Source organism: Artibeus jamaicensis, unplaced genomic scaffold, assembly GCF_021234435.1.
Source record: "Artibeus jamaicensis isolate MK-2021 breed Jamaican fruit bat unplaced genomic scaffold, CSHL_Jam_final contig_497, whole genome shotgun sequence".
Lineage (NCBI taxonomy): Eukaryota > Metazoa > Chordata > Mammalia > Chiroptera > Phyllostomidae > Artibeus > Artibeus jamaicensis.
Window position 1 is genome coordinate 9820375 of NW_026521863.1, and position 15015 is coordinate 9835389.

Here is a 15015-nt window from a genome sequence, read left to right on the forward strand (position 1 = left end):
CTTGTCTCTTCTGGACCTAACACCATGCTATATGCTAGGCCCCAAAGATGTCTAAAAGGCAGTTAGACATGAAATGTTTCTCTAGAAATCTGGTATTGTTCAGAAAAAAAATTTCAAAATGGCCTACAACCCTTGTTAATCAAGTCATTCAGCTAGAATGGGAGTTTTGAAGATGTATAAACAGATAATCACAGTTTAAAATGAAACTTGTCATACTCCTCTATAACCCATTTCTCATTGTGTGATCTCAATTTCTTTAGTGGCATCACCATTCTCCCTCTCAGATTTAAAGTGTAATCATCTTGGATTCTTCTTCTTCACATGTAGGTCACTGCTAATCCTACTCTCCCACTAAACATTCTCGTCATCTCTGATTCCATCGCCACCACTCTAGTCCAGAATTAATTCTCTCATGGACTATTTTCGTAGTCCCGACTTCTCATATCCGCTATTGGTTAATTAGGTTACATATACGTAACTGCCAGACTCATCCTCCTGAACTGCAAGGCTCTCATCCTGTCACTCCTTTGCTCAACAGCTTGATAGGTTCCCACAGCCTCTCATGTAAAACTTTAATTCTTATATGTGCATAAACACCTGTATCTGTACCCAGAATCATATCAGCCAATTTTATACACCACCTGTTATGCCGTATCAAATTACATAGTGTTAATGATGGATGCACCTGCATTTAACCTTTGCCCATTTTGCTTCTTATGCCATGGAAGTCCTCCCTCCTCTCCACTCTCTCAAAAACATCCCCTACACTAGTGGTTCTCACCTACAGGCGATCTTGCTCCTGAGGAACACTGGCAATGTTTGGAGACAGTTACAACTGGATGGGGGAATTACAGGCTAAGAATGTTATTAAATATCCTACAATGCAGAGAATAGCCCCCCACAACAAAGAAGTACCTGGCCCAAAATGTCAACAGGGCTGAGGCTGACCTGTCATATACCAGTAACTTTTCTAGTCCAAATAAAGTCCTACTGTAACCAGATGTATTTGACTGCCCAATGTTATATTACAGCTATATTTTATATACCCTATCTCCCCCCTGTTGTGCCCCATGCTTTTACTCAAAGATTATTTACTGAGCAACTCATATCTATTAGGTTGCAGGCCCAAATGTTAAGCACAAGGGCAAGTACCATGTCCCAATTATTTTCACATGCTCCTTAATGTCTAGAAGCTGTAGGCAATAAGAATTTGCTATAAGAATGAAGGCGATTGTCTCTGCACTCCATCTGTACCTAAAAACTCAACAATTCTAACTGATACTGATTTGCAGGAAGAGCTATCCAACATCTTGAAAAATTTAGAATGGCCCTTTACAAGTTTCTTCTTAAAAACGAAATTAACAGGAGCTCATGAACCTACTGAATAAGTTGTCAGTTAATATTACATCATAATTAAAGCACTAACAGGTAAAAGTCAATACAAGTAACTTAATGAAGTGAAAGACTAACAAAGTATTCCAGTACACAATAAAACATACTGGGCTCTTTATATTACCTTATATTAACTACTACAGAAATTTTGTTTCAGTAACATGTTTTATTCTTAACTGCTGGATAATACCTTTTAAGCTATGGTTAAAAGCCAAAGGTTACAGTTCAGGTTCTCCACTAATTAAATGAAACTCCCCTCCCCTCAAATTTCACATATTTTTCTGCAACTGAAAAGAGGTAAATAAATATGATCTTTAAGGTCAAGAAAGAAAGTAATGTGAAAAATGTACTATAAACAATCCAGCCTCCAGGAAACATCAGTCCTCAGCAGAACATAGAGGAAAGTACATAGTTTCCTGCAGACTGGCTGGAGTCTTTGCTTAGTAGCTGTGTGGTGCTGTGGGATTTCCTTACACTTCTTCACACAATCATCAAATGAAAATAATGCTAGGGTTGATGTGCGAATTAAAGGAACATTTCTCAAGTGCTTAGTAGAGAAAAAGCCACTATAGTTTCAATATTTTTTTCAACAAATCATTCTTACTGAAAATCCCTTCAAAAACTACCTGTTGCAATCAGAAGAAATTCTGAACTACATACAAACCTACAGAGGCACAGGATGTGGCTTCTACCTCTTTGACCTCTTCCCCTACTATCTTCCTTGCTCAGTGCCCTCTAGACATCCTTCAATCCCGGAACAAGCCGAGCACTTTCATTTTCCCTCTGCCTATTATGCAGATCTTTGCATTGATAGTTGGACATTCAGATGCTGGTCCAAAAACTCAAAAAACTTCCTGACTACCCAAAGTCATTAATCGACTCTCCTAGTGCCCATTCTGTTCCCCCTTTTGTTGTTTTACGTTTCTCTTTCATTTACTGAAAGTAATTCCCAACTTCTCTCCAGTTAGTATTTAAGCTCCCTGATGGACAGACAGAACTTTAGTCTCATCAACCCCAGGCTCTAGCACCAGGGCCAGACTATATGTAAAGCCAGACACAGAATTAAAGGCGCAAAACTGAATAGATGCCCAAAATTTCAGGTACCAAGAAAAACCTAATTTCATACAACATTCTAAAAAAATAAAACAATATAAAAAGCCACGATTACCTAATAAAATTGTACATGAAAATGGCCTCTAGCCTGCACTGGCATGACTCACCCAGATCCCTATCCATCCTGACCCCCCCTACCTGCCTCACCCAGGGCTTTCCATCTATTTAACTGAACGCTTACTATGAAGTATTAACTCTCCCTTGAACCTGCAGGAAAGCAAACAAGTAAAACTGCAAAAGACAAGATTTCGGACTTTTGGAGTTTATATGCTGCAACTTCATTGCTCTATGGATCGAGCTGAGTCCAGGGAGTGCAGTGTCGCTCCTTACGGGCACATTCAAAAAGTGAAAAAAAAACATTCAGCAGAACTAATAATACAGCGGTACGACTTGTCATTGAAGCATTAACAGTAACAGTGAGTACTTCCATCCATTCCTCCAACACTAGAAAGTCATTCCCTTGACCAGTGGCCTCCAGCCACAGGGTGTGGAGATTGAAAATTCCACAGCAGGACGTTTTATTTGGGAGCAGGGTTACCGTCTTTTGAGCTTGGCCCTTGTAGGAAAGAAACAAACTCAAACACCGGGAGAACAGATAAAAATTTAATTAGGTTAAGGCCCGTACAATGTAATGGTGGCAAGAGAACTGTGGTTGAAAGTAAAATACACTTACAAGAATGAAGTGTTTGTCCGTCCCATCCTCCCACCCGCCGGAAGGACCCAGGAGGTCCCCGCTCCAAGTCTCGCGCCACCGCTACGGCGGGATCAGGTAACCGCGCCTGGAGCGTGGGTGACCCTTCCCCCTTAGAGAATCGCGGGGGACCCCAGAGCGCAAGCGCCAACCCGCCAACTTTGAGGCTACCGCCCGCCAAAAGCGCCTGCGCATAAACACCGGGCCGGAAAAGGGGTGAAACTAGGGGATCGAGAAGAGCGCGCCTAAATCCCAGAGAGGCGGGCTGAGTGGCGCTGGGGGGAGGGTTCGTCTACCGGAAAGGCTGCATTCACAGACGACCGGAGTCGCAGCTCACCGATCTCCAGTTCTTGAGATGATCGGAGAAAGTCGACTACCCTGCGTACCTATCGGTGATCTTCAACGAGAAGACGGAGCTGCCTTCAAGATGAAATCAGGACTTGCAGGAGATCTGTCCCCACAGTCGATGGCAACTTGGCGTCTGGACGCATGCGTGGTAGGCTCCCTCCACGTGGGGCTAGGCCTCGGCCTCCCCGCGCTCCGAGGCCCCGCCTCCGGCCCAGCCCGGTCCACAGCATCCTTCCGGATCCGCAGAGCTAGGAAGGAAGGGGGCGGGTCGGCCTCTCGGCTGGCCCCGCCTCCACAGCCTTCCATTGGGCTTCCGTGAGGGCCTCCCCTCCCACCGCCTTCCCATTGGAGCGCGCCAGCCAACGACTTGCCCCATTGGGCCCTGCAGATTTGGGCACCAAATTCAAAGATCTTAAAAGTACCAGCTGGCGCCTTTTGGAAGATAGAGCTGTGTGAGGCCGGAGGCTTGTTCCTCCACTGATGTTGCTAGTCGCTCACCTGAGGACGCGTCTTACACTGGCATGAGCCGGCGTGCCTGCAGCTGCTCCCCACCTTCCCCCAGCAGCTCCTGCCGCTGCAGCGGCAGCGACGTGACAGCTCCCAGGCGTCCTCGTCCCTCAGACAGTGAGTGAAAGGAGGGGCACGAGAGGCTTACGGGTTCCAGGAGGGGTGCACGCTGCGGGCTGGGCGACCTGCGACCCGAGTCCAGGCGCGCGGCCTCACGCTGGGCCCGGGCGGACGGCTGCGGTTCGGGCATGGGAAGCCAGATGTGCTGAGGCGGGATGGTGGGTCCGGGTCCTGCCTGCCACGCCGACCCTGGACGCCAGCTCCGAGGGCGTTGCGGGTGGAGGCCTCCCAGGGCGCCCTGCTGACTGCGCTGGGAAGCTCTACCTGCCCACCCGGCTTGAATGGGCGCCAAATGCCCCCTCCCCTCCCCCGCCCCCATCGGGGGCTCGGGCTCTGCAGGGCGACTCCCGGGGCCTGGCCAGGTGCCTGACCCCAGTCGCTGCCCCCCTTTGCAGTATCAGAGCCGCACCCGCAGATCCCAAGTCCGTCGCCCCGCCGTTTCGCCACCTCAGCCTTGCTGGCGGGCGCGGGAGATCCGGCTTGCGGCTATCTCCCGCCTCCTGCGCCGGGCCCGCGCCCTCCAGGGCCACCCTGCCGACCCCTCCGCATTTCCAGGGTCTCCCCCCCACCCACTCCCGCCAAATGCGGGGACCCCCCTCATCGGACCAGGCTCTGTTGGGACTTCCAAACAGAAACATTCAATTTCTCATTTTCTTCTCCTTATCCAGTAACTCAGTCTCAAGGCCTGGAATCAAAGGGGGAGAGGGGGAAATAGTTTTACTACAAAACCATGAGTTTAGATATATTTAGCTGGTTTTGTGAGAATTGAAGAATGGGTTATTTTAACCAGTGCTCCTGGAGCTCTAGTTTTTTGGTTTTTGTTTTTATCCCAAACTTGGATGGAATGAAAGTCACTTAAATAAACACTTATTTTTATCCTTTTTGTTGCTGTCTCTAAAGGAAATATACTGTAAATGCATTTATTTTAACTAAGAAATTACCAAAATTTAAAAATCATCATTTTGATGTTGTATACTTAACTAATCTCTGGAAGGTGCCCATTTCTTTGGGAAGGGAGTCTGGAAGAATCGAGAGAAAAATACTTACTTTTTACAGGTTATATCTGTTTTCTAAAAGATCCCAGATCATATGTCTGTAAAATTCTGAAGCTTGATGGCTTTTAGAAGAGGTTTTTTGATTGTTGGATTCCAGGTGCCCCTTTCCACCTTGCTCCTCAAGAAAATATATGCAGTCCTCTTGAATTTTTGTTTATAATTTTGAGAAAATGAAATTGAAAATTTTATTGCATTTCAGTATTTTTGAAATTTCTCTTAGGGATTGTGGCTGATAAGCAGTTTATGGCGGCAAGCCTTGTGGCTCTTAAATTTTTAAAGGAATAGCCACACCTAATGTTGGGCACATGGTGGTTATCTTAAAGGTATTGGAGATTGTAGAACTTAATTATTTAACACTGGAATAGCTGTAAAGATTTCTTAAGTACTGTAGTCTGTTTAATTAATAAGGAATGTCAGATCTATAATGAAAAGTTAAATAGGTTACCTTTTACACAGTTAGCTAATGGTGTCTTTTTCATGATTGGATTGTAAATGAGAAATGTAAAAATGCGGTATGTTGAAACTACCACCTTCACGAGGTAGATATTAACATCCATTTTAGAGAAATTGAAAATGAAAGACTAATTGAAAGTTCTAGGTCACAAAAGCTAGTAAGGCCCAGCTGGGATTTTCATTTGAAATTGGATCTCATTCCTAGGAAAAGTATATAATATGAAATGCATACATCTGTAGTGTATTTTGCTATTTTTAAAATGTTTGTCTTACACAAATAAGGAATATGAAGGCATTTGGCTTATAAATACTGTGATAAATACACTGTAGATTCTGTTAATCAGACCATATGTGACAAGGAATATCCAGTGTTATTTTCTCACCTCCATTTTATAGATGAGGAAAGAGTTAACTTCCTCAGTTTTCTCCAACTTGGCAAATGACACTTTATAGCTTAGATACTCAAAAGTTAAACCCCAGAGTATTTTTTACTCCACTTTCCTTCATCATCCACATCCAGTTAATCAGCAAACTGTTGACTTTTGACTTAACCCTCCTAAATAGATGGCACATCTGTTCAGTTATCTTTTATTTCCACGCTATGGTTATCAAGTCTGAAGTACCCAACTCTGGAATCTTGTGATACATGTTTCTAACTAGTCTCTCTGCTTCCACTTCTACCTTCCTACAATCCATTTTCTACAGCTGACATGATTTTTTTTTTTTTTTTTATCTTTAGAGAGGAAGGGAAGGAGAGAAACATCAATGTGTGGTTGCTTCTCGAGAGTCCCCTGCTGGGAACTGGCCTGCAACCCAGGCATATGCCCTGACTGGGAATCGAACCTCTATCGTGTGGTTCGCAGGCCTGCGCTCAATCCACTGAGCTATACCAGCCAGGGCAACATGATTATTTTTTAATGTATGCCAAATGTCTCTACTTAGAACCCTTCAAAGGCTCTTTATTATACAATGAATAAAATCCATCCCACCCTAAAAATCCTATAAACCATTCTGCCTCTCCAACCTTCCTTTTCAATCACCTAGCTCAGTAAGTTCCAGCCCTACAGAACTTTCTCTTCCTTGAATACTCAACACTTGTCCTTGCTTCCAGTATTTACCTCTGTCTGGAACTCTCCTAGATTTCCACAATGCTTTCAGATCTCAGAATGTCACCTCCAAGAGATTCCTAATTAATTTCTCTCTCCACATCATGTTACTAAGTAGGCATTGGATGAATGAACTAAGTGGCAGCACTACACTCCCCCTCATTGGTCTAATTCATATTTCTAATTTCTGAACACTCAAATTAGTTTTGTAAGTACATACGTATATGTATGTATACAATATGTGTATTTTATATATATGTATACAGTATGTATATACTGTATCTTGTCCAAATATTAATAGTGTAGAGATTGAGAATATCTGCTTTAAACGTATTTTAACTGATTTCTAAGGCTTTGGGGTGATGATACAAGCCTAAACAAGTCTGGCTGTTTTGAGTTATGCCAGAGTTAAAGCTGATTACTATGTCATTTCAATATCGGGGTATAAACATTGATTCTTACAGCTATTTGATTACTATAAGGTTATGTCTGAGTTGAGACCCCACTCCCATTTCATTATTTGTTCCACAAGCCGAGCTATTTATGAAATAGTCCCTTTTTTACAACTTTTTACTCAGTCACTAGGCTCTTTAAGAGTCAAATGTAGTTGTGCAGTTTAAAAAGCAGTCTCTTTTGAAGTACCTTCTTAAGAATAAGATATATAAAGTAATATTTCCTCATTGTCAAGTCTCAATAAATGGATAATTTCATAGCTACTTAAGCAATACATAGTGCTGAGAGATTAAAATAATTAAATCTTATATCCCAATTTAAGAAATAAGGATATGTTGACATTTTGCTGTTAAGTAAATGTTGATGTTGTTTTTGTAGGTTGCAAAGAAGAAAGTTCTCTTTCTGTCAAAATGAAGTGTGATTTTAACTATAGCCATGCTTATTCTGGACTTAAACTGGTAAAACCTGATGATAGTGGAAAGTTAGGCTCCTACATTTCTGGATGTTTGGAAGGTTCTTCTAAAGACTGCATTAAAGACTATGAAAGGTTATCAGATATTGGATCACCGATTGTGAACCCAAGGATTGTTGAACTTGAAACTGAGAGTAAGCCCTTGCATAACAAGGAAAATCAACATGTGCAACCAACACTTAATAGTTCAAATGAAATAGAAGAACTAGAAACCAATGAACTTTATGAAGATAGTGGCTATTCTTCATTTTCCAAAAAAAGTGGCCTTGAACATGAAGAGGCTAACCTTTCCCTGGAAGAAAATTTTAATGATAGTCCACAATCTTGTCTGCTACAGACTCAAAGTCCAGACCAATATCCCAACAAAAACTTGCTGCCTGCTCTTCATTTTGCAAAAGTGGTTTGTTCAACATTAAAAAAGAATGCCAAACGAAGTCCTAAAATAGATTGGGAGAAGCTGAAGGAGTATAACGTAGGTTTTACACTACAGAATATAATTGGCAGAAAAATGGGCCTAGAATTTGTAGATATTCTCAGTGAACTCTTTCGAAGGGGACTCAGACATCTCTTAGCAAATATTTTAACACAACTAAGCGATATGGACTTAATCAAGTAAGTATTGTAGCTTTGAGTGTATTAATATAATATACTAATGATTCAGTACCACCAGTTCATGCTAAAGTGTAGGGTAGTCTTAAATTGTTTCATTAACATAACAAATGATTTGCCTGATTGCTAGTCCTTTACTACTTGTGTGCTACCTGTAAAATGAAAGAATTTTTAAAGTAGCATGTAATCCAGTTATTTCAATTTTCATATTTTTGCAATATTTCCAGTGGTCTTTATAAAACATAGCTAAAGCAAAACAGGTAAGTTGGTTTTTATTGTCAGCCAGCTTGAACATCACAAGTTGATTTTTCCTGATAGTGGTGTGTTCTAGAGTACTTTGAAATTTGTGTACAACTTTTACCCGATAGCTAACGTGGTGGCATATTTACATTGATGACTACTTACTTGATGTTTGCAGGTATTTGTGGAAAAAATGAAGTACAAATTAGGGATTATAAGCCTGGATGCACTTAGAATTACTTCATGGGGAGCTTTAAAAAATATAGAGAACTCTGGCCCCCATTTTGGACCAATTAAACCCAAATGACTAGACATGAGGCATTTTTTAAATTTTAAGTGCCCTGGGTAATGCTAATGTAAATTCAAGTTTGAGAAGCATAGAAATTTCTTTTTTGCACTGTTAATGTTTCTGTAATGTATAAGTCTTACTCTGTTGCTTTAATTTTGTCTTCATGATTATTTACTTTTCCAGTGTGTCTAAAGTGAGTACAACTTGGAAGAAGATTCTAGAAGATGATAAGGGGTCATTGCAGTTGTGCAATAAAGCAATACAAAGAGTTACAGTAAGTCTTTGCATTCGATGTTTTCATTTTAAAAATAGTAGCTAGTGCTCTCTGCCATTGGAAATAGAAGGGGGAAATAGAAAAGATTACAGGTAATCTGGAAATCCTTTACATTCAAAAAGCATTTGAAACCTTTGTCCTGCCTAGTGTGGCTCAGTGTATTGCGTACCAGCCTGTGAACCAAAGAGTTGCTGGTTCAATTCCCAGTTGGGGCACATGCCTGGGTTGCAGATCAGGTCCCCAGTTGGGGGTGCATGAAAGGCAACCACATGTTGATATTTCTCTCCCTCTCTTTTTCCCTCCATTCCCCTCTATCTAAGAAAATAAAATCTTAAAAAAAAATTTCAGTCTTTTATCAGAACTCTTCAAATTCCTAAGGGAAAGGACTCTCACCTCAATCATTTATTCCTAGAAACGGAATGTCCAAGTGTAAAAAAAAAAAGGAAAAATTACTCAGTTCTCAGTGTGAATTGATCATTTAGATAATCTGGGTTGCCATTTTGTGTGCATTTTTTCATTTACCAGATGGACAGTAAATTATTTACATACTGAAGATTCTTACTATATAAGGGAATTAATTTACTTTCAAAAATACTTCAAGATCAACATATAATTAAAATTTCAGAACTGGGAGTTGGCAGGCATAGGTCCAAATTTTGATGCTATTACTTACTAGCTGTGTTATTCTAGATTAGTATTGCTTTAATTCTCCAATTTAACTTCTTTATCAATAAGCTGGTGTTAATGGGAATTTTTCTAACCTAAAAGGTAGTTTTGAATCTAGTCATGACTCTGGTGACACTTAATCATGACTATTGCCATCTACTGGTGGTGGGAAGAATATCTTTGTCCTAGCAATACTTTATAAATCATGTTTTAAATACAATATTGGCTAAGAATGTCAAATGGTCACAATTTCTGGTTTGTAATTTCTGTCAATAACAGTTATTAGGCTTTAAATGTCTAGGTGAATAGTTCCGTGTGGCTGTGTTTAAGCATTTGTATATAAATCGAAGTCCTATTAAGATATTTTCTTATTTAGGAAAAGAACATTAAGTTTTCATCACATGCTTCAACCAGAGAATATGTTAGGTTCAGAACTGCACTGGCTTCTGTTCAAAAATCGGCAGCCCAGATGCCCTCCAGAAACTATGCGGGAGGCAAGTTACCCAGTCCGGCTGATCACAAAGGTTCTACTTACAGTCGGCATAGTGAATTTTCTGAGGTAAGGTTTGTTTATCGATATCGATAAATTAGACACATGGGCCGTTTTTTGTTAAAAAAGATTTAGAGTAAGAAGTGGAGAACTTCAATTTAATTATACTATAATTAGAGCTATTAATGGAGACCTTATCTTCTGTCACCTTCGCTCTAGTCTCAAAACTGTAGGGAGTTAAGAAACTATAACTCAACTGATAAATTGGAATAGTATAGAGATGTGTCTTTCTATGTTGAAAATAATAGATACCACTTGACAAGTTTTACGACAATTTAGTGATGTTGAGATCTAATTTGGAAACACTAAGAAAATAAGGAAAAACCTTGATTTAAAAATTTTTTATAAAACTGTTCAGTATTACATTCTCCAGTTGCTATCTTTGATATCTGAGGAAGAGAGCCAAATAGAAAGAGGCCAACTTTCAGAAATTTAAGGCCTCCTACTAAATCTTCAGATCATTGGGTAGTGTGTATTACTAGAGTTCTACTCCCATGTGGATGATTTTGCAAGCTTAATTAAAAAACTGTAGTTAAAAGTGCGTGTTTTGAAATAAAATGTTGACTGCCTCATATGTTGGTCAGTAAACACAAATTATATGTAATAAAATTTAGTTTTCTCTTTATTATGATGAGTCATATAATGTATATTCACTCAAAAATGGTGCTTTGAGCATAAAACCAGAGGTGAAAGAGCAGCCCACTCCTGAGTAGTACCAGGACGACTTCACAGAAAAGGTCACCATGCAGGTTAGGCCTTGGTGCATGAGCAGCATTCATGCAGTAAAAACATTTAAAAGTAGCATTAGGAAATGGCTATTGGACCAGCTGTTAAATTATATAATCTCTTACCCATTGAACAGTAAGCTCCTTAAAGGCAGGAATTCTCTCATGTGTGACATTGGTGCTTTATACATGGATTGGGGAGGGTATGGAGATGCTATCTAGTTTTTCCTATGTTACATTCTGTCTTTACTAAAATTTGTTTATGGAATATTTTTTTTACTAGGTTGCTAAGACTTTGAAAAAGAATGAAAGCCTCAAAGCCTGTATTCGCTGTAATTCACCTGCAAAATATGACTGCTATTTACAACGGGCAATCTGCAAACGAGAAGGCTGTGGGTTTGATTATTGTACAAGGTGTCTGTGTGATTATCATGTCACCAAAGACTGTTTGAATGGCAAGTCTCTAAAAGCCAGTTATAAAATGGGTCCTCTCCCTGGTACTAAGAAAAGCAAGGCAAATTTACGACGATTGTGATTAAAATCTGTTCTAACTGATCATGAAGGTTAGTCAGAAAATGTTAGGTTTTAATTTAAAAACATAAGAATAAATGTATGGTGATTTTCAGTTTTATGTATAATGTAACACATGGGATTTTTCCACCCTACGAGGTAGAGGATGCACAACCTCTTAAAGTATTTTATAACTTAATGTGGAAAAGTTCTCAGTATAAATTAGAAAATTTAAATATTTTAAGAAAAAGGAAAACTAGTCATCTGATACTTGATTGAGGTAAAATAAAATTGATTCAATTTTATGTTAAAAGAAAATTTTACCCAGTCTTAAGTCTAAATTTTGTTTACCATCTGTTAGCATTTGATACATTTTATTTGACTTAAACTGATATCTATTGAAAATATTGACTCATGGGGTCTAATTTAAATGTTCTGTCATCTTTAACCTCTTTATCAATGTGTGTGTATCTTCAAGTGTTCTTTGTGAAATCCTGTCTGTTTTTCTTGTTTGAAAATTTTGTATGTTTTACTATCTTTGTACATATGTATAAATATTTATATTTTTATGCAAAGATAATTAATATGACTTGTATATACATGTAAATAAATTTTGTTACTGTTATGAATAAAATTATCACAAGTTTCATAAATAATGTGAACTTTCATTTTAATGAACATCTTAATTCTTGAGATAGCTGAGTTGATTCCCAGGCTCTACCAGGGGTGTCCAACCTTGTGGCTCTCTGGGCAACACATTAAATACACAAACACTAATGAAAACTGATGAGCAAAAAACGGTTTTAAATATATTTACAATATGTTGTGTTGGGCCGCCTTCATGGCCATCAGGGCTGCACGCAGCTCGGCGGATGCCTGTATGACTGACTGGTTTTCACTCACGGTGTCTTAGGTGTGGAGCGGGGTCTTCAAATAAGCATCTGAGGATGACTCAATACAAAAAGTCCCTAAAACACGTTTGGAGAAATACTGCTGCTATGCCGGTTAAACTGTATAGGTTAAATAGCCAATTATAAGAGTTTGAATTCAGATAAGGCCTAAAGATTTAAGGCATGCACTTCAGATCCTCCGTAGCTACTCCAGCTTAAGGGCTTTGACCTTCAATCGGCAGAAGCCTAAGGAACACATCTCAAATGAATTCATGGGTGTATCTTACCTACTTAAGTAAAACCAATAAAATTAACAGTAAGCTTTACTGAAGTAAAATTGGCGTGAAGCCATCACCACAATTAGGATAACGAACATGACCATGATCCCTCAATTTTTTCCTACCGCCTTATAATCCCCGTCAGCTCCCCAGGCAATCCCTGATCTTTCTGTCACTGCAGATTAGTTTGCTTCTTCTAGAAAAGTATATAAATGGGATCATAATGGTATGATCTTTGACTACTTTCACTGAACATTGCCCCATTTTGTGTGGGCCTGTCCTTTATTTCGTTTCTTACTAAGTTGGACATACCAGTTTGTTTATATATTTACCTGTTGATGGACATTCAGTTTTCTACCCCCAGTTTTTTGCTATTAGAAATAAAGAGACTTGCCCTGGCTGGTGTGGCTCAGTGGATTGAGTACTGGCCTGTGAACCAAAAGGCCACCAGTTCAGTTCCCAGTCTGCAGGTTCCTGGTTTGTGGCTGGTCCCCCCCCGCCCCCAGCTGGGGTTGTGGAAGAGGCAACTGATCTATGTCTCACACGCTGATGTTTCTCTCCCGTTCCCTCCCCACTCTGTAAGGTAAATAAAATCTATTAAAAAGTTTGTCAGTGGGGGAAAAGGCAGAAAACTACTTGAACAATAAAAAAATTATTAAAAAATAGTAAAAATAGAAAACAATAAAAAATAAAAATAATGAATAAAAATAAAAATTCATCAGTGAACAAATACAAAGGACCCATGGACAAAAGCCAAAGGGAGGTAGGATTGAGGGTGGGAAGTGGGGATGGGTGGGGAAGGGAAAGTGGTGGTAGGAAAACTATTTGAACATTAATAAAATAAATTTTTTCAAAGTTATCTTTCATAAAATCATGTAAAATAAAAAGACTAAACATATGTTTTTGTAAGTGATATGTTTTTATTTCTCTTAGGTAAATAATTAGTAATGGAGTGATTGGATTTTATGGTAAATGAGTGTTTAACTTCTTTAGACATACCAAAATGTTTTCCAAAGTGGCTATACCATTTTACAGTCTCAGCAGTGTGTATGGGAGTTAGATTTACTCACATTCTCTTCAACACTTGGGCTAGTTTTTAATTTTAGCCATTCTAATAAGTGTGTATTTGTAAATGAGTAAACACTTGTTTCAGAACCGTTTGTTGACGAGAGTATTCTTTCTCTACAGAAATGCCCTTGCATCTTGGTTGAAACTCAGTGTTACATAAATATGGGGGACTATTTCAGGACTCTAATTCAATCTCTCTGTTTCCGGAACTCCAAATCCACACTGCTGTGATAACTAGTTCTATAATAAGTCTTAATATCAGGTAGTGACAGTCCTTTATTTGTTTTCTTTAAAAAATTATATCCAAGGTCCTTTGCATTTCTACAATAAGCTTGTTAATTTTTATGAAAAACTTAATGGGATCTTGATAAAGATTGCAATGGATGAATCTACTGGGTTAGGTTAAGAGACAATAGACAACACCATTGAGTTTTAACACCCTACAAACCTTTCATTTATTTACATTTTTAAAAATTTGTCTTAGGAATGACTTATTTTTTAATTGTACATGTCTTGCATGTCTTGTGTTAGATTTATCCCTAAATATTGTATATTTTAATCTTACTATAAATGGCAGTGTTAATTTCAATTTTTAATAATTTTTGTCAGTATATCTAAATACAACTGACTGATCTTATATCCTACAACCTTGCTGAATCATTTATTATTAAGTCTATTAGATTTTCTATGTAGACGATCTTGTCTTCTGAAAATAGAGTTTTATTTCTTATATCACAGTCTATATATATGCTTTTTTTTCCTCTTGCCGTGTAACACAGGCTAAAACTTTCAATATAATTTTCAATAGAAATGTTGAAAGGAGACATCCTTGCCTTGTTCCTAATGTTAAGAGAAAAGCATTCAGAATGTTAGTCATGGGTTTTATATAGATCTCCTTTGTCAAATTGAAGTTTCTATTCCCAGTTTCTGGAAAGTTTTTTTTTTTTTTTAATCGGACACGGATGTTGAATTTTGTCATTTTTTCCCTCTATCTATGTGATTATGTAGTTATTCCTGAGGTTTTTTAATGTGATGAATTTCACTGCTTGATTTCCAAATGTTAAAGGAACTGTGTGTTCTTTGGTTAATTCTACTTAGTCATGATGTATTATCTTTTTTATCTATTGTTGCAAGAATTTGCTACTTATTAAAAATTTTTGTATTTATATTCATGAGGGATGAATCTCATTTTTCTACAGTGTCTTT

General features: G+C 38.8%; 1 protein-coding gene across 1 annotated transcript; it reads left to right on the top strand.

Moving 5' to 3' along the window:
* The first annotated feature begins 3535 nt into the window (after window positions 1-3535).
* On the top strand, window positions 3536-12080 carry FBXO5 (F-box protein 5). Its single transcript, XM_037157644.2, has 5 exons — window positions 3536-4168; window positions 7617-8322; window positions 9032-9122; window positions 10165-10347; window positions 11347-12080. Exons 1-5 carry the CDS (start codon window positions 4066-4068, stop codon window positions 11596-11598), a joined length of 1335 nt encoding a protein of 444 aa, XP_037013539.2. The 5' UTR covers window positions 3536-4065; the 3' UTR covers window positions 11599-12080.
* Window positions 12081-15015: the final 2935 nt, after the last annotated feature.

What these genes read in the sequence shown, in the direction of transcription:
- FBXO5 (XM_037157644.2), top strand. Translation starts at nt 4,066, where the DNA reads ATGAGCCGGCGTGCCTGCAGCTGCTCCCCACCTTCCCCCAGCAGCTCC. An exon ending in GCGTCCTCGTCCCTCAGACA is followed by an intron (nt 4,169 to 7,616) that starts GTGAGTGAAAGG and finishes TTGTTTTTGTAG; the next exon opens with GTTGCAAAGAAGAAAGTTCT. An exon ending in GGCATAGTGAATTTTCTGAG is followed by an intron (nt 10,348 to 11,346) that starts GTAAGGTTTGTT and finishes TTTTTTTACTAG; the next exon opens with GTTGCTAAGACTTTGAAAAA.